We start from the raw sequence: 22743 nt of genomic DNA, 5'->3' as shown, positions 1-22743 counted from the left end.
CCTACCATTGCCCACGCATTATCCCGCCCGCGCTAATCCATCTCCCCTGTGTTATTCTGTTCTCGCGGGTCTGAATTTATTACTGTCGCTCTGATATCGTGCCTGACCCTGCCGGTCGTAAAACACTAATTAATTTAAGCTTGAAATCGCGCGGGGTGTTGGAATCGTCCTGATCTTTGGGTTGGTCCCTTGCCGCGATCGCTGGTTCCAGTCACTCGTCATCCATGTCTCTCCAGGCCGACGACCCACGGTCGCGTGGCCGTTCCAAATCTCGACAGCGCTCCAGTTCGCACGCTTCTGCCCGGGGAAATACATATCTGTCTTCCGAACCCGCAGACGAATACCTGCGAGCGAGATCAAGGAGCCGTGGTTACCGGACCAGCGCCGGCCATCTTCCCTCTGGCCCGGATTTGGGCCACTATACTTATCCACGCGACAACACTGATCCTTCACGGTCCCCTAACCTTCGGCCGGTGCGCTACGATGCTCCCCCGGATGATGTCTACTCGGAGTCGGACGACGAGGGACTGGCCTATGGGGATTTTCCTGGTGGACTCGAGCGCGACTACTACGGGTACATGGCTACTCCTCGGACCTCGTCGTCTCAAGTCAACGGTGCAATGATGTCTGGCGCGCTGAATGGAGACCGGCGCGCCGGAAAGGAACCCACCTCGGGACGCTCCAGCGAGGAAGCGCTTGGCGGCCATCCTAGCTACGCCAAACCGGGCGCGTGGAAGTATGCGACGCCCGGTCAATACCTTCATGCGCAACCGGACTGGGCGACGATTCCCGAGTGTGAGCGCCCAGGGTTCGTACCACCGTCATCGCAAGCCGGCGAACAGTACATGCCGGGTGCGTTTCCGCAGCCGGCGACAACCACAGCGCCGGCGTTTCCAATGCCTCAGTACGCGAACCTGGAAGCCCAGTCGAACCCTTATCCATCATGGGGCGGTCGTCCCGTCTCAATGTCTGGCCCCCATGCGTACACTCCCACGGCCAGTACTCCAACCCATAAACGCTCTGTATCAAGCGACACCAATGCGAAGACCCCGTACGCCAACCCGCCTGCTTTCCAGTACGCGCAGATTGACCCGAAAGTTCAATATACCTCCAAGAGCGCATCGAAGCAGCCTGTCTCATATACCGCAGCACCTCAATACACGAAACCGGGAGAAGCAGACAGGGGTCAACCATCGCAGCACTCAAACATCAAATACTCCGCAAACCCGCAGTTCTCCAAGATTCCCACCAGCCGTCCGGAGAGCGGACAACAGTATGTTGAAATCGTGCCCGGAGACCGGACGGGCACTCGTCCGAAGAGTCACTCCCTCTCCTCGGGCAACAATCTGTCGGTTGCAGGCCCCGATCCTGGCCTCCGACCGGTTAGTCCGATGCTGGAGCCATACAAGGGGACGTACCAGAGTATCTCCCCTATGCCCTCTCCGATCGTCATTCCTTCTAGACGGGATGAAGATGTGTCGGACCTCGAGCCCCTGGATGGCGGCTCTGACTCGAGCGGGCTAAGAAAGCATCGGAGGAAGAAATCAAAGGATGAGAGGGAACTGAAGGAGCCGAAAAGTGATCGTTCCAAGCGCGAGAGGAGCCGTGTCCGACAGGAGCGACCTGGTTCGCAAGAACAAGCCGTCATGCTGATCGAACCTAGCACACCACGCAAGAAGGTGTCTTTCTATGACCCTGAACCCGATGCCATGGCCATGCAGGATGCCCTATCGCATACCCGCAGCATCGATAGCAAGACGCTCATCCGTGTGCTGCCCCATTTGACCAGCGAGGAGATCTTGGACCTCCGGGCGGAGTACAAGAAGCATGTGAAGCTGCACGGCAAAAGCGTCAATCTTGCCAAGCACATTCGTCTGAAGCTGGGCAATAGTACCTTTGGCAAGGTGTGCTATGCAACTGCGTTGGGCCGGTGGGAATCCGAGGCGTTCTGGGCCAACTGTTACTACCAGTCAAGTACGTCCCGACGCGAGCTGCTTATTGAATCGCTGTTTGGCCGGAGCAACAGTGAGATCCGTGCGATCAAAGAATGCTTCCGCGACTCACGGTACCTTGATAGTCTGGAGAAATGCATGAAGGCCGAACTGAAGGCCGACAAATTCCGAACAGCTGTATTAATGGCCCTAGAAGCAAACCGGCAGAGTGAACGGGAGCCCCTCGATGACGAGTTGATCGAACGGGATGTCAACGAGCTGCACAAGGCGTTGGTGTCGCGGCATGGAGGTGAAACCGCGATGATTTATATCATTGTTCGCCGGAGCGACTCCCACCTGCGGGAGGTTCTCCGCTTGTACGAGCGGATCTATGGCCGGAATTTCGCCCGTGCTATGATTTCCAAGTCGCAGAATCTTGTGGTATGTTTTAGGCGTGATATAATTAATTTTTTGAAACAGGATTTTTGATTAACTAGATGGAAACAGGGTGAAACTCTGGCGCATATACTCAACGGAGTGATCAACCGACCCATGCGCGACGCTCTTCTTCTCCATCAGGCCCTGCGGGAATCGCGGACGGGCAAGGAGCGATCGGAATTGTTGATTTCGCGGCTGGTCCGATTGCATTGGGAGCCGCGCCATCTGGAGCAGGTGAAAAGCGAATTCCGTCGGAGATACGGAGAGCGACTGGAAGAGGCAATCGCCGAGGAGGTGTTGACGAGCAGCAGCGGCGATGACTGGGGGGAGTTTTGCATTGGATTGGCGCGCAGTTCCAAGGCGCTGTCGAAAAAGGGATAAAGAGGAGTCTGGTCACGACTTGACGAGTTTATGGATTTTGTGCTCATGATTCGATGACAAGTTTTTGGTTATGGTTACGCATGTGTATAGAACGTAGGGTTAAGCTGCCAGGAAGGTGAAAAAAGAATAAAAAAAAAAGGAAAAAAACCGGGAAAAGGGAAAGGGGGAAAAGAAGAAAACAGGATGGATTGCGGGAAATGTGACATTAGTTGTGTTATCAGGAGAATTTAATGACCCTCTAATAATAGTATGGATGTTACATGTTGATGGAAGTTTTTTGTTGCCCGAGGCCCATGGAAATCTGCAGTTCGCCATTTTTGTCCGCGGGATGTTTATATACAGCCGAATTTGAAATTGACGACCAGGCAGCCAGGATAAGAATATAGTATCTACTTGCGGAGTACTCTGTATTTATAAACTTCCTGATCGGCAAAATGTCGAATGGTCCCCTTACAGAACCCACCGATAATAACCCCACGAGATGCCCAAAGCGCAGTGACCTCACTAGAATTATTCTTCGGTGACTGGGTTGACTAAGAATCAAGCGGTCAGCCAGTACGACTACTACCGTAGTCAAAGAAAGAATTTCATAGATCCATGTTGATACTCGCGAGCGTAGTATATACTATGTACTAAGATGTGTATGTCTCTGACGAGGAGCCACTCGCGGGAAGTCAAACTGGGACTCAAACGTTGGTTCCTGCGGCAGACATGATGGATCAGGTGGGGTGGAACCAGTGATGCTTGTGTCCTTCTTCTCCTCCATTAACATTTAGTGTATGAGTTTGATTGGGAACACTAAATCTGCAGGGAAAAGGAGGTCACGGTCACACTGCAGCCTCGAGAGACTCCTTGCCACCTGATACTATCACAATTGTCGGTCACACGGGACTGGCTACTACTACTTCGTAGGCACCGTAGTATACCCCAGTCTCTTTAGGATGGCAATACCTTGTTGTATAGATGTTGTAGTCATGTAGGATTCCCTGGAGATTCCCTGATCGGACGGCAAGAGTGACCCCACTTCCAAGTATTGACTCCATCTCAGCTCGATGTATCACTTTCCTGTTTAGGGCACGGGAGCATCACTGACGGCTCTCTGCCTCAGGCCATGATTGTTTCTTTTGTCAATTCGACTTCTCCAAATCGAGCTGCAGATCTGTCGACCCCATCCCAGTTGATGCAGTAGCTCGGCTACCGGAAGAGATTTATTCTTAGTCCCTTGTTGGGATTGGGATTCACCCTCGCTTCTGTTTCTCACCGTATTTATATCGCGCAATGAGATTGATCCGGATATAAGATGTCTGTGATGCACTCTTTCTCACGCACCGAGGTAATCAATATCATATGCTTTCCCCTCATATCACTGCCGAAAAGACTAACTCGGTCTACCCCATAGTCACCAGCCACTAGCGCTTCTTGGGCCTCTCCTTGTTTGCTCAGGTGGATCTAAAGCCAAGACTATCATGGTTTAGTGTCGGGTTGTCTTCATTAGATCGTCTGCAGCCCCAGAGTGTATCGGCTTAGGACTGGTCGAGCCCGACGCGGCTAAGGATAAGGTACATACTCCCACTCCATCGACCCTTGCTTGTTAATCTCCGATCTTGTCTCCTGTCCAATTGTCGGGCTTCTCCTGGAATTCCAGGTTTCTTTCACCTGTCGGGCAGCCGGATCGAGGCCGCATGAATTGCTCCCCCACAGAGACTGACAGGTCAGGCGATATTGGGGGAGTCACAATCATGCGCGCCCCCATTCCGCATTCCGTTTCTCGACCCTCATGCAGCGTGCTAAACTTCCATAGTCCCTCCTGAATTGTCTGCCCTGCCCTCCGGTATGCGGGCTGGACCAACTATATAAGTGTGCCTAACATTCCTTCAGCATTCTTCAGGCCCACATTCTCGGGGGCACGTTTTTTGGCGGATCTCGATCCTACTCTTTCATTCTTTGAAGAAACCTGGAATTATTACGTGTATAAATGAAGGATGTACCCTGTGTGAATCCCTCAATACGGATCATGATGCATTTCCTCTCGTTCTGTCTGTCGGTGGCCTCCCTGGTGTCTTACGCGGGAGCTGCGTCAACCTTCTCCCCTGCGAGGCCACCCGCACTGCCCTTGGCTGTCAAGTCGCCGTACTTGAGCACATGGCTCTCTGCGGGCACAGATGGCGGTAATGGAGGGTACCTGGCCGGCCAATGGCCTACCTTCTGGTTGTGAGTAGTCCCGAGCTGTAGAAATGAAGACATCCATCTTGATGTACATTGGCTAAACCACGTCCCTGGTGGCAGCGGCCAGGTGACCGGCTGGGCGGGTCAGATCCGGGTCGATAATTCGACCTACACATGGATGGGGGCGATCCCTAACACCCCTACGGTGAACCAGACATCCTTCGAGTACACCTCGACGTCGAGCGTGTTCACGATGCGTGTTGGGGATATGGTGGAAATGAAAGTGAAATTCCTGTCCCCTATCACACCAGATGATCTCCGGAGACAGTCGCTTGTGTTTTCCTATCTGGACGTAGATGTCGAATCGATCGACGGCAAAGCGCATGACATACAGGTGTACGCAGACATTTCAGCAGGTAAGCAAGACGACAACCCACCTGGAACAGTGCGAATATCCATCTAACCGGGTCTTAGAATGGGCGTCCGGGGACCGAAACGCCATTGCGCAGTGGGACTATGGTGTCACAGATGATGGCGTTGCCTATCACAAGGTTTACCGCCAAACGCAGCTGCTGTTTTCCGAAAACACTGAGCAGGCCGAATGGGGCGAGTGGTACTGGGCCACAGACGACCAAGATGGTCTGAGCTACCAGTCCGGACCGGATGTTGATGTGCGAGGGGCATTCGCAAAGAACGGAAAGTTGGCGAATTCGGATGATAAAAATTATCGTGCAATCTCGACCAATTGGCCCGTGTTTGCCTTCTCCCGCGACCTTGGCTCGGTGAAGACGTCTGCTGGCACGTTATTCTCCATTGGCCTTGCGCAGGACAGTGCCATACAGTACAGTGGGAAACCTGAAGGGACAACTGTGATGCCTTCACTCTGGAAGAGCTACTTCAGCACTGCGACTGCTGCGGTAAGTGGCCCACTGCTGTTTCGGACCTAGAACATAATCTGACCATCTATGTAGCTTGAGTTCTTCCATCATGATTATGCTGCTGCAGCTGCACTATCGAAGGATCTCGATGACCGGATATCCAAGGATTCCATTGATGCCGCTGGCCAGGACTACCTGACAATCACCTCCCTCACGGTCCGTCAAGTCTTTGCTGCCGTGCAATTGACCGGCACGCCCGAGGACCCCTACATCTTCATGAAGGAGATCTCGTCCAATGGCAACATGAACACTGTGGACGTCATCTTCCCCGCTCACCCGATCTTTTTGTACACCAATCCCGAGCTCCTCAAACTGATTCTGAAGCCAATCTATGAGATTCAAGAGAACGGAAAGTATCCCAACACATACGCCATGCACGATATTGGAACCCACTACCCGAACGCCACGGGTCATCCTAAGGGCGACGACGAGAAAATGCCACTCGAGGAGTGTGGAAACATGGTTATCATGGCCCTTGCCTACGCCCAGAAGGCCAAGGACAACGACTATCTTTCACAGCACTATCCCATCCTCAACAAATGGACAACATACCTCGTCGAGGATTCTATTTACCCGGCGAACCAGATCTCTACGGATGACTTTGCTGGCTCGCTAGCGTAAGTGATATACATACACGACACAGGCGGTGATACTAATAGTATGTACAGAAACCAGACCAACCTGGCATTGAAGGGAATCATTGGAATCCAGGCAATGGCTGTGATCAGCAATACGACAGGACACCCGGACGATGCCTCCAACCACTCCAGCATTGCCAAGGACTACATCGCGAGGTGGCAGACACTAGGCGTAGCTCACGATGCCAATCCTCCGCATACAACGCTGTCGTACGGAGCGAACGAGACTCATGGTCAGTTAGCCGCTCCGGGTGCACTTATAATACTGACTTTCTCCAGGGCTTCTGTACAATCTGTATGCGGATCGTGAATTGGGCTTGAACTTGGTTCCTCAGTCGGTCTATGACATGCAAAACACCTTCTATCCGACGGTGAAGGAGAAGTATGGAGTGCCGCTCGATACTCGACACGTGTACACTAAGGGTAAGCTCGATATGTTCTTTCTAATGTTTGACATTGAATATTGACTTGTCCCCAGCGGATTGGGAGCTTTTCACAGCTGCGGTTGCGTCGGAGAGTGTCCGAGACATGTTCCACCAGGCGCTCGCGACGTGGATCAACGAGACACCGACCAACCGTGCCTTTACGGATCTCTATGATACCCAAACTGGAAAGTAAGTGTTTGCCAAGGGGCTGCTTGGGCCTTGCTGACCAATATAGTTATCCGGCGGGCATTACGTTCATTGCGCGGCCCGTCATGGGTGGTGCCTTTGCGTTGTTAATTCTCTAGAGTCGTTTCATTGTATATTGATTCTATTCGCTTCTGGGCGCGAGTGGAGACACTTGCTTACTTTGTTTCCAATTTTATTATTACCGTGGCTATGGGACCAGGTTGACCGTTGTTAATAGCGTACCTCATACATAGCATTTTTATTCTGCAAATAGTGTTGTTGTATTTGGGTCTCCAATAATAATGCGTTCGTAGACGATGCTCCAAAGGAACTATCTGGTCTGCAAGCTGCTTATATCAAGCATATATAAAGATCTACGTATCCAGTCGTGCTTATCCAAGTGGCTCTGGCCATCTACCGCAGATCGTAAGTGGACTCGACCGAGCCATCCCACGCATCAAAAGCGCGAATAAGATCTACAAAGTCAGCAATCATACTCCTCACAACCTTTGATAAAGCAGAGAAAGAGAAGAAAAAGAACATACCATAATACAAAGCCATCGCCTCCAAATGCACATCAACCGCGACCCTCTCATCAACCGTATGAATATTCAACGCCCCCCCAGCCCTTGACGGACTCCACCGATAAATATTCCTCGACAAATTCCAATAAAACCTCGTATCAGTATTCCCCGTCATGATATCCCCACTCACCACCACCGTCTTGCCCTTCAAACTGGGCACGGACTCAAACACCGCTCTAGCGACGCCGGCAAACCGCGTCCAAACCGCATCCTCGCCCGTCCCCGTCGGACTCACCGGCGCCGGCGACAACGCCCCGCTCAACGTCGAGATCGTCAAATGGTTCACCTTCCCTTCCTCCTCCTTCTTGTTCTCCGGGAACGCAGCTAACGTGAGATTAAACTTCTCCACAATGGGCGACACAATCCGCACAGCCCGATCCATGACTTCTTCCGGGGTTTGGTGCAACGCAACCCGGTAGTTCACGATCGCTTCGATATGTTCCGGGAGTGCGTTCGTCTTGACCCCGCCGTGGAAGAGATCGGCTGCTTGCGAGGTCTGCAGGATGTAGCGGAATTGGTCCCCGCGTGACCGGGCCAGTTTCTCGGCTGTGCTGACGTGGTCGCTTGATTGGAGGGCGGAGGCGAGCCAGGGCTCGACGCTGGAGGGCGAGTGGCGGACTTGACATTCAAGTTTCTTTCGCGAGGGGTGACTGGTGTCGAGTCGGGGCGTGAAGAGTTCGGTGTTCTCGAGCGTGTAGATTATTTCGGAGAGAATGCCGATTCCCGTGTGTGGTGGGGGGATCGAGCTGTGGCCTCCTGGCACGGAGAGCGTGAGGACGAGGTCTACGCTGCCTTTTTCGGATACGCCTGGTAGGGCGTAGATTACTCCGTCTTCACTCTCACCCTCACTTTCACCTTCACCATCACCAGAAGCAGACGAGAAAGAGGAGGAAGAAGATGACGAAAGAGTCTCCAGTCCCATCCCCCCCTCATCAAGCACAAACTCCACCCCATCCCTCCCATAAACCCCCTCCAGATACTCCGCAATCGCCCCCGCCCCCAGAAACCCATGCGACTCCTCATCGAACCCGAACGCCAGCAACACCGTCCGATTCGGGGTCCAGTCCTGGCTCAGCAGATCCTCGACGACGGAGAGTAGGCCGATCAGCACGTTCTTGCAGTCGCTGGCGCCGCGGCCCCAGAGCCAGGTGCCGTCGTAGTAGCCTTCGAATGGGGCGTGGGTCCAGTCGCTGGCGTCGTTGATGGGGACGACGTCTTGGTGGGCGGTGAAGAGGAGGGGTTTTAGGGTGGTGTCTGCCCCGGTGAGGGTGTAGACGAGGCCGAGGCGGTTTATGTGCGACAGGGTTGCTTTTTTGTGGCTTTGGGTATTATGTTAGTTTGTTGGTCTGGTGTGTGTGTAGATGAGGATTTGGGTATGGGTAGGTGGGGGTAGGTTAGTATAGGATAGTTTAAGGTGAAAGAAGGACATACGTAAGAGGAAAAAGCTTCTCCAAAAGCTCCTGAAACTCAACAAAAGGAGCGAATCCCTCATCATACGGATCTTTCATGTAATCCGTCACGGTGGTAGGGACTTGCACAGCCCTAGAGAGACGATTCGCCTGGCGGGCGCGGATGGACTCGTCTTTGACGAATCTGAGCGCTGGAAGGAGACCATCTTCCGGGGGAGAGATCTTGGGTGCTAGTGGGCAGATCTCATTGTCGGACCAGGGACTCGGATTGAAGATTTGCTGAGAGGGTAGGAATGGAATTGGGATGCTGAGGGATGTTACGGTGGGTGATAGTAGACCTACTATCCAAGGGAGGGTTTTGGGGTGCATTTTGGGGGAGGGTAGGCTTATTCCATATATCCTCTTTTAATAGCTATACAGTGGTGTTTTGAGTGAGTATGTGCTAGAGAAGAAAACAGAACTGAATTGAATTTAATGGGACTCTCAGAAATATATCTTATCTTCCACTGTCGCCATTTCCGTCTCTAATTGGCATTGCATCGGTAGTGTTATCGCAATCGATCAATCGACTCCGCATCTTCTCCGCTGGAATCTGCAGAACCTCGGATAAATATCGATTCTCAATGGTGCAATCGCCGATAGAGCGGATTCGCCCGCCCTTAGTCTGGTTTTGTTTTGCCTGTCTGGGAAGGTCGATGCTGGCTTAGACGAGTCTTGACAGAAGCTTGGTTGGAGAGAGGACATTTGGAGGTGGTTTTTCTTTTCCTATCTTTTATCTTTTATCTTGAGGTTGTCGTTCTGTCTGTCTTTGTGGGAGACAACTTTGGAGACCTGATCGGACAAGACTGTGTTTGAGAACAGTGTCTTGGCTTGTTTTATCTGTGAACTATCTTCTTCCTCTTTTTAGGGAGGAGGTCGTGTTCGTGTCAGAGAAATCTGGCTATATTGAGGTTTTATAATGTGTTTCTGGTTTGTAACAAATTTTCAGGTACATATGTATCAAGTTCTTTACCCTAGTGAAAATTAATCAATATATATATATATATATATATATTTTTGTTAAGAAAAATAAGAAGAAAATCTTACGTCTTCTAGTAAAACAGCGCATTGCACAATAAAAACTCAGATCTAGGCTTCGTATATTCATCAAGATTCAAAAGGACCTTCATTTTGGTTGTACGGTAGGTAGGTGGTTAAAGTTGCTTTGGTGCGGGACGCGCGTTGCGCCAAGTGTGTTGCAATACTTTTGGCTCAATAAATTGTATATAAGTTGTTGGCCGTATTATTCGGTTGAAGGCACGACCAAATACCTAAGATTATTTTGGCCGAGTGGCGACACGCTTGACATAATCTATACTGTCGTGCGAGATGGAGCTATCTATGAGTATCTTGTTTAAATCTAAATACTATTTTAATGGGTTATCTATATGGATTATGGATAATAGCCATGGTGATGTCTATAGATTTGTGGAACTCGTTGAAGAGCAACCGTGGTCTGTACAAATACTACAGAATTTGTAAATGCGGAATATCAAGATATGTATACTAAAAGCATATCGTATCAAATTGATGCGGTAATTGCTGCAAACAAATGAATAAAATAATACACAAAATGAAAGTAAGGATTAAGCAAACCATCAAGACTTGCTAGAATTCCAATCTACAATCGCATCCTTGCCGACCTTATCCTGGATAATCCGATGGCTCATATCCCATAGGGACGCCCCCAGAGTAGGATCCGAAGCCTGGCTCGTTTCCTTTCCAGGTTGTGCAGAATCAGAGAAATAGTAACCGTTCCAACTCTTCTCCTCGATTTCTGGACTTGTCGCTGCCCAAAGCGCACTAAAGGCGCCCTGTTCCACATCGCGACCGATAGCCAGCATCGCCGTCGTGAGAACCTTCCCCAGGAGCCCTGGATATGCGTCCTTCCACTGTTGCTGCATGGTTGTGTTGACCTGGTACTCTGTTATCAGCTATGTAGATTGCGTAATATCATGTACCTGGAATACTCACCGCACCAGGATGTACAGAAAGCACATATATGTTATCTTCATTGGGCTTAATCACTCGATCCAAAAATCCATACTTGACACCGAGGATGATGGCTAGTTTCGACCGGCCGTATAGCTCCGTGTTGTCAATCGCAGGGTTATTGATCTCGTCCAGAGATCCGAAATGGACTACCTTAGGCGCGGCACGGTGCTGCTCGGATGTCTCCCAGACAATGCGAGGAGCAGGCGTATCGGGTAATTTGGATGTCTTCCGGATCAGTGGGAAGAGTAAGTTGCAGACGTAGAATTGGCCCAGCCAGTTCACCTGGAAGTGGCGATCAATCTTATCATGCGTCTCGCCGTACTGGTTGGCGTTGATTCCAGCAGAAAGAATGAGCTATACGGTGTAGGCATTAACACACTTGAACACATAGCGAGCATAGACCTAAGCTGAACATACCAGGTCAAGCCTCTCCTCCCGCTCACGGATACCGGTGAATACTTCTTTGATTTGTGCCAAGTTTCCCATGTCGCATGGTACCCATTCAATCTTTGCGTCCGCACCGGCTTCCTCCTTGATCTTGTCGATGGCTGCTTGGCCTTGTTCTTCTTTCCGGTTCACCATGATCACTCGCGCTCCGTTGAGCACGAATGCGCGGGCGACTTCATAGCTGATGATTTTATCAGTCAATTAATTCTATTGGGGTGTAGTTGTATGGGAGGAGACTAACCCGATACCCAACGCCCCTCCGGTGATCAGAGCGACTCGACCGGAGAGGTCGTGAATCTCCTTTTTAGGGCCAATGATTGGCTTCAAGACAGATTGCATGGTGTAATTACTTTCCCTATTACTTTGTGATTGTATATTACTTCAATTCTAGATGTGAGCTGGGTAAACGATTTATAGAAGTTGAAAGTTGGGTACAGCCCTATGTGCTCAAGTTGATGTCATCCTATGACGCAACAGGAACGCGATAGCAAGAAATGCGGGCAAGTACTTGTTATCTGTATAGAATATCTTGTATCGTGTTAGAAGTATCTGTTGAATAGTGACTGGAACCTTATGTACTGTGTACTCGAGAAATCTTGTCCGTGACTCTGTGGTATCCATCGGTCCTGTCAACCTTCCCAATTCAGAAAGAACCGATAACTGCTTACATAAGTCTAGCAAAAAAGAATCTGTTTTAGTACGTACATTTGTACCTGGCCAGGGTAAAGAGAGGGTCCTGCACCCGTCATTCTAGAAGCGTGTAGTGTCCGGTATGCTTGCAGTGGGATATTAATATCTGGCCAGCAAGGAAGGGATGAACTCGTGGTCTGCGATGACATCCCTTTATTTTTCGAGGGGTCGATTTGGAATTGGTGGGTGCAAAACACTATAAATGTTTTGGTGGCGTGGGTGGAGTCAATTGACGTGTCTGATACTGTCTTTCTTTTTTCTAGGATGAGACAGGATATTTATGGTTTCGGACATTATAGTATTTGTATTTCTCCTGTGATGTTTGAAGTCCGATCACGATTGGAATGACTATGGGATTGTACTCAATGAGGGCTCCTGTGATCAGGTGCCGATCCCGTCGGCAGTCAATTTCCATCGCGCAACCCGAACCATTCTTGCGATCTTCGAAACAACAACATGACACTCTCGCTACCACACAGTTTCGTCCCCTGTACGGCTTTACCCACAGTCCACTGACACATGGAGCAGTTCCTCACTCTGCGGGATTTTACTGGCGCCAATGGATAAAACCCACCCCAGATGAGAGACCGAATCCACACCAATGACGGCACCGCGTCTCTCTGCCTCCCCGGGGAAAAACACAATAATCGATAGTGTCTCGCGTGGTCAGTCTCAGAAAGCAATAGTTGCGTCGATCCGTGACATCACCGCGTTGACTCCAGCCCAAGGGAGTGGATCACTGCGAAAAAACTACGTTGGCCCTACGCTAAATTGCCCGACTACCTTCTAAGCGACATGAACGACCCATGAAACCAACGGAAGGGATTGGCTGAAACGCCCTGCCCAGCGGGGGTTTCAGTTTGTCGATCGACCAGCGAACTGGAGTTCACTCACTCAACTCCGTCGAGGAAAATACTGGAGTTGACGGAATACGTTTGATTCTTCTTGCGATCTTCCCGATCGGCATTCTGTTGCCGTTTCATTTCTGAGTTTTGGATTTTCGGATTTTCCAAAGGGGTTGGTTTATTTTTTTTTTTCCCTTTCGTCTCTCTTTCAAGGGTGGATGAAGGGATCAGATTATTTTTATATTTGAGATTGTGCCCTGTCGACCTGTGTCTTTTTTTGTCCCTTTTTCTGTTTCTTCGCTCTTTGATTTGGAAGAAAATTTAAACTATCTTTAACCTTTCCGTTCTTTGTCTGTTTCATCTTCGATCTTTATTCACTCTTTTTTCCCAATTTATAAATAAAATAAACTAAATCTGCCCGGTGCCGAATCGTCCAAAAAGACATATATATACATTCATTCAACTCACTCAAACACCTACCTAAACAAAAAGAAAAAATCCAAAATGACAAGAACAATCATCAACTTATCCATCCTCGGCCTTCTATCTGTTCCAGCCCTCGCCTTGAATACGGCCTGCTACAATGACCTGGGCAGTTTGACTCTTTCGCGTTCGACAGAATACCAATCCGTGGCTCTGTGCCAGCAAATCTGCAACGAAGAGAACAAGCCTGTTTATGCCGTGCAAGACCAGAAATGTTTCTGTGGAGATACTCTTCCTCCGCTCTCCGCCAAGGTTGAGAATACGGAATGTACGACGAAATGTCCTGGGTATCCGGCGGATTCTTGTATGTTTTATCCTATCTATACCTCCAAACCCTAACCTCCATGCACAATCAATGCACCCATAACCCAAAGAAAACAAATGATTAACAAGAAACCAGGCGGCGGCCCAAAAACCTACACAATCGGCACCTTCACCACCAGCAAATCCCGCCGCGCCATCTACCCAACCACAACCCCCGAATCCGACAAAGACACCGAACGAGAAACAGAAACCAACGGCATTCTCACAGCCCCCGACGTCGACGACGGCGACTCCGACCCTCTCGCCAGTCTAAGCGTCAACCCAACCATGGTGAAGACCGCCAGTAACGCCCCGTCGACTGCTACCGGCACTATCGTGACTGCGCCTTCGGGGACTGCGTATCCCAATCAGCCGGATGTTGTGGCTAGCCCTTCGAAGACTCTGACTACTTCGGTGGCTACGGGGAGTGCGAGGGCTTCTGTGTCGGCTTCGGCTTCGGCGTCGGTTAGTGGGGGGGCGACGCCGTCGGCTAGTGTTGTTGCTGGTGCTTCCCAGATTTCTTCTGAGAGGGGGGTGGTTGTTGGGGTTGTGGCTGGTGTTGTGGGGGTTTGGGGGTTGTTTTAGGGGGATGTGGGTTGGAGAATGGTTTTGTGTGAATAGTGTTGTGGATGGTTTGTATATGCTCGCTTGATTGTGTATCTTGTATACTGTCTTTTCTTGTGAGATCGCTGGTCGACTCGTGTCTATTGCGGTATTGTGCTGGATTATTATGCACGCTGGATACCCGATCCGCTCGCTTAATCATAATATATTGTTGAACGATATACCATAGAATAAATATTTGATTAAACCATATCATGAAACCAAACCATAAACATAAAAGAGCTCCGACGTTGAACCACGACACTCGAAGAACGCGCGACTCGCATTAGGGGTATCATTCTGGAGACGGAAATCACAAGAATAAGTGCAAGAGACAAGTGTACAAGACAAAGTGAAGGAAAAAGATCACCCTCTGCGATCAAGTCACGTTGATACCTTTCGCCGCGAGCATGGCCCGGTCTTTCTCTTTCATGGTTACGTGCTCGAAGTTCGAGGGAAGAGGTTTTCGGTCTCTGTTTTGTGTTAGTTTCATTCTCCGGTAAATGACAAGAGAAAGAGACATACTTAAGATATCTGATTTTAATGTTCCTTGCCCTGTCCTTGAGCTGGACTTGGTTGCGCCCTGCGATGCGGCTCTCGCCCTCCTTAACTGGCTGCGCCTCGTTTTGACTCGCGATCTTGCACCATCCGCTGCCCTTGGGTCCTCCTAGACCGACTTCTTCAATTAACCGAATCAGTCGCTTGTCTTCGGCCGGCGTCCATCGCACTGGTGCCTTCGTCGATGTGACTGTGTGTCTCGCGCTAGAGGATACAGGGACGGGGTTGGTACTTCTGGGCGCTGCCTCGGGCGATTCACGAACGGAAGTTCTGCGCGTGGTCTCTTGCAGACCGTTCAGCAGCTGAGCTGCGGATTCGTCGTGTTCTTCGATTCTCTGGCGTTTGTTAGGCTGTGCGGGCTTTTCTGCACGCCTGCGTGCAGTGTCGACGGGACGGTTGTAGTTGCTGAGTTCGCCGTCGCTCTCTTCATCCTCTGATTCGTAGCGTCGTCGTTTCTTGGACTGCAGTTCGGTGTGGCGTCGTTCTGCGCTTTGTGGATCGGCCGATTGGCTGATGGGGGAGACGCGGTGCGCGTTGGCTTGACGGTCGATGAATCGGGAGGCCTGTTCGGACATTTTGGCATGTTTGGATGGACCGTCGCGGTTGCCGGCTTTCCATAGCTCTTGGATGGAGGGCAGTGGACGCGAGGCGTTGCTCGTCTGTGTAGGAGTTGTACCACGGCGTGACGCGGCTGCTTTCCACAGTTCTTGACTGGAGGGTATTGGGCGAAAGGTGTTGCTCGTCTGCGTCGAGGTTGGTTCGAGGCGTACCTCTGTTGCGAAGAGTCTGGTCCTGACAGGGCTGAGAGTTGCAAAGCGAGGCTCGCGTGACCTCCTCATAACGGGACTGTGGGACTTCTCTAATTGTGTACGTTCACCAACAAAGAGTTCAGACAGTTCAGACTCGCTGTCCACGTTAAAGACATCCTGTTCATCATGGTGCAGGAGCGGCGATTCTTCACGGAAGCCTGATACTTCAGTAGGTTCTTCAGTGCGCACTTCGGTATGTTCTTCAATAAGGTCTTCGGTATGCTCTTCGATATGTTCTTCGGTTCGCTCTTCGATATGTTCTCCAGTATGTTCTTCAATAAGCTCTTCGGTTCGCTCTTCGATATGTTCTCCAGTAGGCTCTTCTGCAGGCTCCTCGGCAGGCTCTTCGACATGTTCTTCGGTTGCTTCTTCAAATGCTGCCGGTCTCGATTGCCGGGGCGCTGGTAGGGTCTGGCGCCGAAGCTGCGATTCGGATTCCTTATGGATATTTCTTGGAGCTGGTCTGGCAGCAGCGTCTGATTGTCTGCGCGCCTCGAAATCCCTGATGGACACATGGGGCTGTTTTACTCTTTGCGCTATGCGCTCGAGAGATGATTTGTTCAAAAAAGCCCTAAACAGGTTAGCCAGCTGCTGAGATGATAAAAAAACTCTCAACTCACGGTTTTCCAGATTTTCTCCGTTCCTTAGACTCAACGCCCCTCGGCGAGTCTCTAGGAGTTGCAGGTGGGATCGCCGAAACTCTTCGATTGTCGGGAGAAGCGATCGTCCCCCGCTCACTCCTTTCCTCTGTATGTCGGGGAGCCAAGCTAGAGCGACCCGCCACGCTGCTACTGCGACGATTCTTCGCGTCAATTTCTGCAAAAAATTCCTCGCGCGCAGATTCTGCACTCGGCTGACGGCTTATGTCCTGATCAATTTCCTCACATCGTTTGCGAATCCATCGAGCCGCTCGCAGGAGGAAGCTCCGCCAGGAGTAGGTTGTTTTGAAGTCGTCAATATCAAAGGTGCCATCTTCATCTGGTAGATTGGCGACCATTTCTTCGAAGCGATCGGATGCTGCCTCCCTGAACTCGTCGGGTAGAGAGCCATCAATGTTAAGCCTTGGCAAGTTGAACCCACGCATTGGAGCATTGTCGCTGTCAATCGGTTCGTGAACAGACACATCCAGGAAGAATCCGTCTTCCAGGATGAAGTTCGGATCGAAGCTGGGTTCATGCTGACGATACTCCAACTGCATGATCAAGGACTGAGTGCGGATCTCCAAGGCGAGCTGGAAGGTGTCCTTTAAAAGCGCGCTTTCCCCAACGGCATTCCGCCGACCATTGACCAGATCACGCATAAAAGGCGCTGGAAACTGACCTTCCACGTCCCTTATGGCCTTTCTGAAGCCGGTTGAATTATTACTAGCCAGAAGCACCTCGAGAGCGAAACGGGCACAGTTAGCGTGATGGAGGATAGGCTCCGCGCTCCAATTTAGCTGGACCCCATCCTTCGAGAAATGAGACGAGAGGGACTCGCTAGCTCGCGTGACGTCGATGTATGTCCTGCCCTCGAACCACCCCGGCTGGTTCTTCAAGGCATTCTTACGGAGGTTTAAACGTTTGCTTTGGGTGTTCCTGGGATCTGAGAGCCGCTTGGCCATATTGACGATACTTTTAAGATCTGCGGAGCCAGGGACCAGAAAATCAAGAACATCCTTTGCGGATCGCTCCAAGCTGGGAAGAGTTTCGAGCATCAACTCTGGCCCCAGCTCGTCCTGGTCATCATCCTCATCCTCCTCTTGATCTGTTTCTGCCTCAGGTACGATAATCGTAGAGCCCGACATGGTGTTGTTGTGCACATCCTCAGGCGATTCAGGAATCACCTGACGAGCTGGAAATCCCGACTTTCGGGATGACTTGAGCGGTGATTCTTCTGTGACGACGTCCAAGTCTATCGATGGAGATGTAAGTTCCCATTCCGCGGGAGCGTAGAAGGTGCAGTTCAGATATCCTCCACATGACAGCAAAATAAATAACAACAAACTCACAGAAAGCCTTAATAGAAAAAGAAAAATACATGACAGAAGAAGACTTGATTTTATTGTCCGGTTTCAGTGTGAACAAAACAAACAATACTGACCATGTCCGCCCAATTTCCCTTTGCCCTTCCACAACTTGTTACCCTTCAGAGAAGACTTCCCAGCGGCAACATCATCCATCGGATGAGCCTCAAGCTCCCGACTTTGACTTCTCGTCCACCGTCTCCTCGGTGGACTCGCCTTCAAACCATGGATATCCTGCTGCCCGGCAACACGCGTAGCAATGCGAGCCATATCCAAAGGCGGTCAGCGAAGCGGACTGCACCCCAACTCACTCACAGCAAGTATACAGCGTGATTTTGGGCCCAACCGGGTCGAAGTAAAAAGAAAATGATGCCCAAATCGATGCAGATCGATGGCTGTGGGTGACGAGCTTGCTGTGGATGGAAAATGGGAAGAAAACAAAGACTGCAGGGAAGAAGACGAGGTGGCGCGTTTGAGGTTTAGGGTCGTCTTATGTAATCCGCTTTCACTGCCTATTTCGGTAATATAAATGCCTTAATTATGCCTGATTACTGCCTTGATGCCTTAATTTCTGACCCTAATGCTGACCCTAATGTTAAACCTAATGTTGAACCTATGACCCTAAACTTGACCCTGCGAACACTGCATTTCGGGTCAAGGTATTTCACGCCACCGGTTTCTAACTTATGAAAATGTCTGCCTTGACTTTTGAACTTTTTCAGACAGACGGTTCATTTCTTTTTGCTGCTCATGTTTTTCTGGTCCGAAATAGAAAAACTCAACCTAATGGTCAAACACTGACGGCTCAGGTGATGTTGCGAAGGCGCCTCCAATGTCATCCAAGATTCTTCACCTGGAGGTGGCTTCAAGCAACCATGGTACAGCAGACGAACGTTAAAGATCTGATTGGATAGACGACTCAGTATCAACGTAAAGCATGGTTTTAATCTAAATGTACCGTAACTACATCGTGCGTGACGGATGTTGCAGCAGTTAGACTTATTCGCGAGGAAGACATTGTATGTACTCGATCCTTGTATGGGCGTCGCTTTTACACTCCATACAGTTCATTTCATGGAAGATCCAATTCCAATGTCATATTGCTGTATTTAATCGAAGTCTTCTCTATCATAATCTCATCACTTGATCTTCATGAGTTATACCCAACTTTTGCATACCCGGGTAGATCTCCGATCAAATTCTATCCTAAAGATACTCAGACTTACTTATCCTCCTGAAGCACCCTCTTCGAAACCAAAGGACTCCCATTCAAAATCTTCTCAAAATCATGCGCATCAAGACACGCCTGTCTGGAATTCAGAACAGACGTTTCCGCACGGGCAAAGATATCCTGTTCATATGCGGCAACAGAAGAACGAAGGGCATCTAGCGTGAACGATCTACACCTCGTTAGCATATCACATCACCCATGAACCAAGCCCAACTAAGAGTGGTTTCATACCCAGCCAACGTAAAATCAATCCTCTTAACCAGATCCTGTACATCCACGATAGCGTTATTGGCACCTTCACCTCTGACTACATCCCTTCCGTTAGTAAACAGCTCCACCCCACAAGATACTAAAAAGAAAAGGACAACAAACACATAGTCATAGTATGCGCCGAATCGCCCACAAGAACAACCCGAGGATGACCCCTTTGCCTCCGCGGACTGAAAATCCAATCGGCAACACGAATCGAAACCACCTCCGTCTCATCTGGGATCTGGTGAATAAGAGACCGGAACGGATCAGCCCAGTTCGTCGTTAGAGATTTCATGAGGGCGAGGCGCTCTGCGTTTGATTTCGGGACGTCGATGCCCTTTGAGTCGGCCCAGGAGACGATGAGCTGGCAGTGGTATTTGTCTGTGCTGTCGGAGAAGTTGTTGGGGGTGTCGAGGACTGTTCATTCACCTTAGTTAGTTTCTGTATTTATACTTGGAGAAATGGGAGGTAGGTGGGTGGTACAGCTGAAGAAGAGATACACGTTTGTATCTGGATGTGCGCCCTGGAAGATAAACGGGTCGATCATTTGAGCGCCGTTCATTTCCTTGGGTGTGTATAGGGCTGTTGCGCCGAGGAGCTGGACAGGTAGGGGTTGCATTTCGTGGTCGGTTGGATAGAGGATTTGTCGGGAGAGGGATCGCGATCCGTCGCAGCTGAGGAGGAGGCGGCCTTTGCATGTTGAGTTGTCTTCGAAATGGGCTGTTACTGAATCTGGGCTTGATTTGATGTCTTTAAGGGATTTGTTCCACTGTGTTCAGATATTAGTCTGGTTTTTGATGATAGCGTCGTGTGTCGTGTCTATATCTATGAGTTTATGAACCTCACCTGGACTTCAATCCCACTCGTTAATAACTGACGCATTCGCACCCGACTAACCCGGATCCGCTCTGCAGCAGGAACATTATAAAGCGCCTCCCCAGACTTCAGATCGAAGAACTGGTAGCGGCCGGTATCACCACGCGCAGCAGCCTCCTTGTTAACGTACGTCTCTGGCAGCTGCGCGACGATATCCTCAGGGAGCAACTGCCGCAATGCGGGCAAGGCCCAGTGCAGAGTAAGACCCCATCCACCGCTCCGTGCGTCGATCGCCGAGTCACGCTCGAAGATCTGAAACGGGACGCACTTGGTTTTGAGATATTGGGCTAGGACTAGGCCGCTGATACCAGCGCCTATAATGAGCACGGGCAGTTGTTCGTCGGCCATGGTTGACGCTCGGTCTGTATCGATCTATCGAAGGGAAAGTAAGATGGATATCCCCCTGATCCTTGTTTGTTCTGGCCGGGTGAGAAGGGGAGGGGCCCGAGGGGGATATCTGAATCTGTTGGGATGGGAAGTAATCTAGACTCCTTGAATGGTGCGATATGGACGTGAAGGTGGAGCTAACGTCTGGCCCGAAGGAAGAGAATCCCGGTCCTAGTATATTAAAACGTGCTATAAAGATGGTTTATTAAGGTTGAGCCGGTGCATTACTGACCTCGTGCCTATTCGTTTACCTTGACAGCGTCCCCACTCGATTGAGACACGGCTAAGCAGTTAAGCAAAGACATTCTCAAGACGGACGGCACGCCGAGATGCTTGCGCTCGTCTTAACCCGCTCGGGATAAACCCGGGAGATCCACTGGCGTGAGCCCTAATTGTCTGTCTCATTCTCATTCCTCGAGGATCACGTAGCCTTTCCAACCCCTGCTTAGTGAAAATTACACCGGAGTCTCCTCCGTCGGACGAGGTCGTATTCACGGATATCCTCGGAATCTTAACCAACCTCAAACATGCCCCTTGCTTCGACACAGCATTAGTGCTTACGCTGGTCTTCCCTGTCTTCCCTCCCCAGTCCAGAGTCAGACTCTACAGAGTAATTAAAAGACTCATACTAAAGGCCTGTAGCAATGAAACTATAAGTTAACCCCATTATACAGAGTAACGACTAAACCACCCCCCTAGACACCTTACTCTCCAATGACACCCGCACCTCGACCGTCATCTCGATCCCCCCATGGCTAGGCCCCAGACTATCCATGATTAACTCTTCGCTAGGTGTTCGTCTCGGATGCACCGGTGCTGATGCAGTCGATCGCAACTGAGATCGGGGATCCTTCCATGATTCCAAAACATAATGACCCTGACTCTCGTACGCTTTACTATTCGATCGGAAATCCCGCACCAGCCCCTTTAACAGCGGTGCTAAGTAGGGAATGCAGGTGATGATGTTCTAGAAACTGTTAGTTTGGTTCGTGGATTGAACTCTTCTTCTTTTCTTTTCTTTTCTTTTTCTATTCCGTTCCGTTGCAGATCCTTGTACATAGAAGTAAATCGGGTAAATGGAGTACTGTACTTACACCCACATTAAACTCAATCGTCCCCCAAAGCACCAACGCAGTGGAATTCCCGTCCCCATAAGCTACGCGGTGGATCTGGGTTAATCGCATGATCGAACAGATGGTCGTGAACAGTCCTAGGAGGAACAAACACACGACGCCCGCTTTCTGGGCGGGTTTGATCTTCAGGCGGAGCAAGAGCGGGATCGGTAAGAAGATGATCATGAGGTCGCAGATGATGGTGAAGATGGCGAGACCGTAGAATGTGCCTCCGACGGGGAGACAGGTGCCTGTTATGTCTGTTCGCCAGGCGAGTTGGACCTGTTTTCTTGGTTAGTGGTGGTTCTTTTGTTAGGATGGGGAACTTACAGGACGACAATTGAAGATTAAAGCCAGTGCGCCGGCGATGTGGCCTAGTGTGGAGATGGTGAGAACTGTCCAGATGAGGATTCGATAGATGGATAGTGAGGTTTTGGTGAGGAGGCGTAGATAGCTGAGGCAGAGCGAGGCTTTGAAGCCGGCGATGCCGATTTGGTAGAAGGGTCGACCGGCGTAGTTGAGCTGTATATGGTCAGTTCCAGTTGTTCATCTAGATCGATGGAAAGGTATACAGTACTGACCTTTTTATAGATTGGTAGGTTTTGTTTCGGGCGCAGGTTGAGTGGCAGTCCCAGCCCGTATCTGCTTTCTGTGGATGTGAGCGCTGGTCTGATATTTTTTATTGAGATACTTACGGGAGATACAAAGAGCGCTGTAAATGACGCTGAAGAGCTGGACCAGGTTAATGGGATCGCCTCTACCAAAGCCTATAAGGAATGCCACTCACCATACTCATGAACATCACATAGTCCGCAGCGCCCAGTCGACGCGCATGCGCCCGCAGACCCAACCGCAGAGAGACAGTAATGACCATCAAAACAGTCAAGCTAAGACAGACACCCAGTATCTCCCGATACTGGGACTGGGCCTCGACCTCCGGAGCGGCATGGTGCACCCAGCCCATCGTTTAGGTCAGCATAGGCACAATATCTCGACGAAAGGAACGCAGACA

General features: G+C 50.3%; 9 protein-coding genes across 9 annotated transcripts; 3 read left to right on the top strand and 6 right to left on the bottom strand.

Moving 5' to 3' along the window:
• Positions 1-224: 224 nt before the first annotated feature.
• On the top strand, positions 225-2750 carry F9C07_11859 (uncharacterized protein; the record flags this gene model as incomplete). Its single annotated transcript, XM_041293674.1, has 2 exons — positions 225-2372; positions 2439-2750. The coding sequence occupies 2 exons, from the start codon at positions 225-227 to the stop codon at positions 2748-2750; spliced, it is 2460 nt and encodes an 819-aa protein (XP_041148862.1).
• Positions 2751-4554: 1804 nt separating this feature from the next.
• On the top strand, positions 4555-7388 carry F9C07_2096328 (uncharacterized protein). Its single transcript, XM_041293675.2, has 8 exons — positions 4555-4961; positions 5037-5332; positions 5391-5833; positions 5888-6471; positions 6523-6725; positions 6772-6915; positions 6971-7106; positions 7153-7388. Exons 1-8 carry the CDS (start codon positions 4726-4728, stop codon positions 7220-7222), a joined length of 2112 nt encoding a protein of 703 aa, XP_041148863.2. The 5' UTR covers positions 4555-4725; the 3' UTR covers positions 7223-7388.
• Positions 7389-9558, bottom strand: F9C07_2286525 (aminoacylase ACY1). The gene is made up of 3 exons (XM_041293698.2): positions 9119-9558; positions 7649-9006; positions 7389-7579 (listed from the first exon to the last, which is right to left on the bottom strand). Exons 1-3 carry the CDS (start codon positions 9463-9465, stop codon positions 7518-7520), a joined length of 1767 nt encoding a protein of 588 aa, XP_041148864.1. The 5' UTR covers positions 9466-9558; the 3' UTR covers positions 7389-7517.
• Positions 9559-10513: 955 nt separating this feature from the next.
• Positions 10514-11916, bottom strand: F9C07_2261454 (dehydrogenase with different specificitie; the record flags this gene model as incomplete). Its single annotated transcript, XM_071510153.1, has 4 exons — positions 10514-11069; positions 11110-11484; positions 11548-11758; positions 11819-11916. The coding sequence occupies 4 exons, from the start codon at positions 11914-11916 to the stop codon at positions 10734-10736; spliced, it is 1020 nt and encodes a 339-aa protein (XP_071367935.1). The 3' UTR covers positions 10514-10733.
• A 1023-nt stretch (positions 11917-12939) lies between these two features.
• Positions 12940-13250, bottom strand: F9C07_11863 (uncharacterized protein; the record flags this gene model as incomplete). Its single annotated transcript, XM_071507717.1, has 2 exons — positions 12940-13006; positions 13162-13250. 2 exons carry the CDS (start codon positions 13248-13250, stop codon positions 12940-12942), a joined length of 156 nt encoding a protein of 51 aa, XP_071367934.1.
• A 366-nt stretch (positions 13251-13616) lies between these two features.
• Positions 13617-14483, top strand: F9C07_11864 (putative WSC domain protein; the record flags this gene model as incomplete). The annotated part of the gene is made up of 2 exons (XM_071507718.1): positions 13617-13899; positions 13996-14483. The coding sequence occupies 2 exons, from the start codon at positions 13617-13619 to the stop codon at positions 14481-14483; spliced, it is 771 nt and encodes a 256-aa protein (XP_071367933.1).
• Positions 14484-14880: 397 nt separating this feature from the next.
• F9C07_11865 (MYB DNA-binding domain protein) lies at positions 14881-18143 on the bottom strand (the record flags this gene model as incomplete). The annotated part of the gene is made up of 4 exons (XM_041293700.1): positions 14881-14974; positions 15027-16439; positions 16489-17761; positions 17951-18143. 4 exons carry the CDS (start codon positions 18141-18143, stop codon positions 14881-14883), a joined length of 2973 nt encoding a protein of 990 aa, XP_041148867.1.
• A 952-nt stretch (positions 18144-19095) lies between these two features.
• Positions 19096-20580, bottom strand: F9C07_11866 (FAD binding domain protein; the record flags this gene model as incomplete). Its single annotated transcript, XM_041293701.2, has 5 exons — positions 19096-19273; positions 19336-19411; positions 19477-19773; positions 19840-20125; positions 20203-20580. 5 exons carry the CDS (start codon positions 20578-20580, stop codon positions 19096-19098), a joined length of 1215 nt encoding a protein of 404 aa, XP_041148868.2.
• Positions 20581-21301: 721 nt separating this feature from the next.
• F9C07_11867 (uncharacterized protein) lies at positions 21302-22695 on the bottom strand (the record flags this gene model as incomplete). The annotated part of the gene is made up of 6 exons (XM_041293702.1): positions 21302-21586; positions 21714-22013; positions 22062-22253; positions 22313-22380; positions 22427-22463; positions 22519-22695. The coding sequence occupies 6 exons, from the start codon at positions 22693-22695 to the stop codon at positions 21302-21304; spliced, it is 1059 nt and encodes a 352-aa protein (XP_041148869.1).
• Between the last annotated feature and the right edge of the window lie 48 nt (positions 22696-22743).

Source organism: Aspergillus flavus, chromosome 6, assembly GCF_009017415.1.
Source record: "Aspergillus flavus chromosome 6, complete sequence".
NCBI classification, from domain to species: Eukaryota; Fungi; Ascomycota; class Eurotiomycetes; order Eurotiales; family Aspergillaceae; genus Aspergillus; species Aspergillus flavus.
The sequence above is the reverse complement of the archived record's forward strand: the minus strand, read 5'-3'. Positions and strand labels throughout refer to the sequence as shown.

What these genes read in the sequence shown, in the direction of transcription:
- F9C07_2096328 (XM_041293675.2), top strand. Translation starts at nt 4,726, where the DNA reads ATGAAGGATGTACCCTGTGTGAATCCCTCAATACGGATCATGATGCAT. An exon ending in CAATGGCCTACCTTCTGGTT is followed by an intron (nt 4,962 to 5,036) that starts GTGAGTAGTCCC and finishes CCCTGGTGGCAG; the next exon opens with CGGCCAGGTGACCGGCTGGG. An exon ending in TCGACACGTGTACACTAAGG is followed by an intron (nt 6,916 to 6,970) that starts GTAAGCTCGATA and finishes ACTTGTCCCCAG; the next exon opens with CGGATTGGGAGCTTTTCACA.
- F9C07_2286525 (XM_041293698.2), bottom strand. Translation starts at nt 9,465, where the DNA reads ATGCACCCCAAAACCCTCCCTTGGATAGTAGGTCTACTATCACCCACC. An exon ending in GAGAAGCTTTTTCCTCTTAC is followed by an intron (nt 9,007 to 9,118) that starts GTATGTCCTTCT and finishes TAATACCCAAAG; the next exon opens with CCACAAAAAAGCAACCCTGT. An exon ending in GGCGATGGCTTTGTATTATG is followed by an intron (nt 7,580 to 7,648) that starts GTATGTTCTTTT and finishes CTGACTTTGTAG; the next exon opens with ATCTTATTCGCGCTTTTGAT.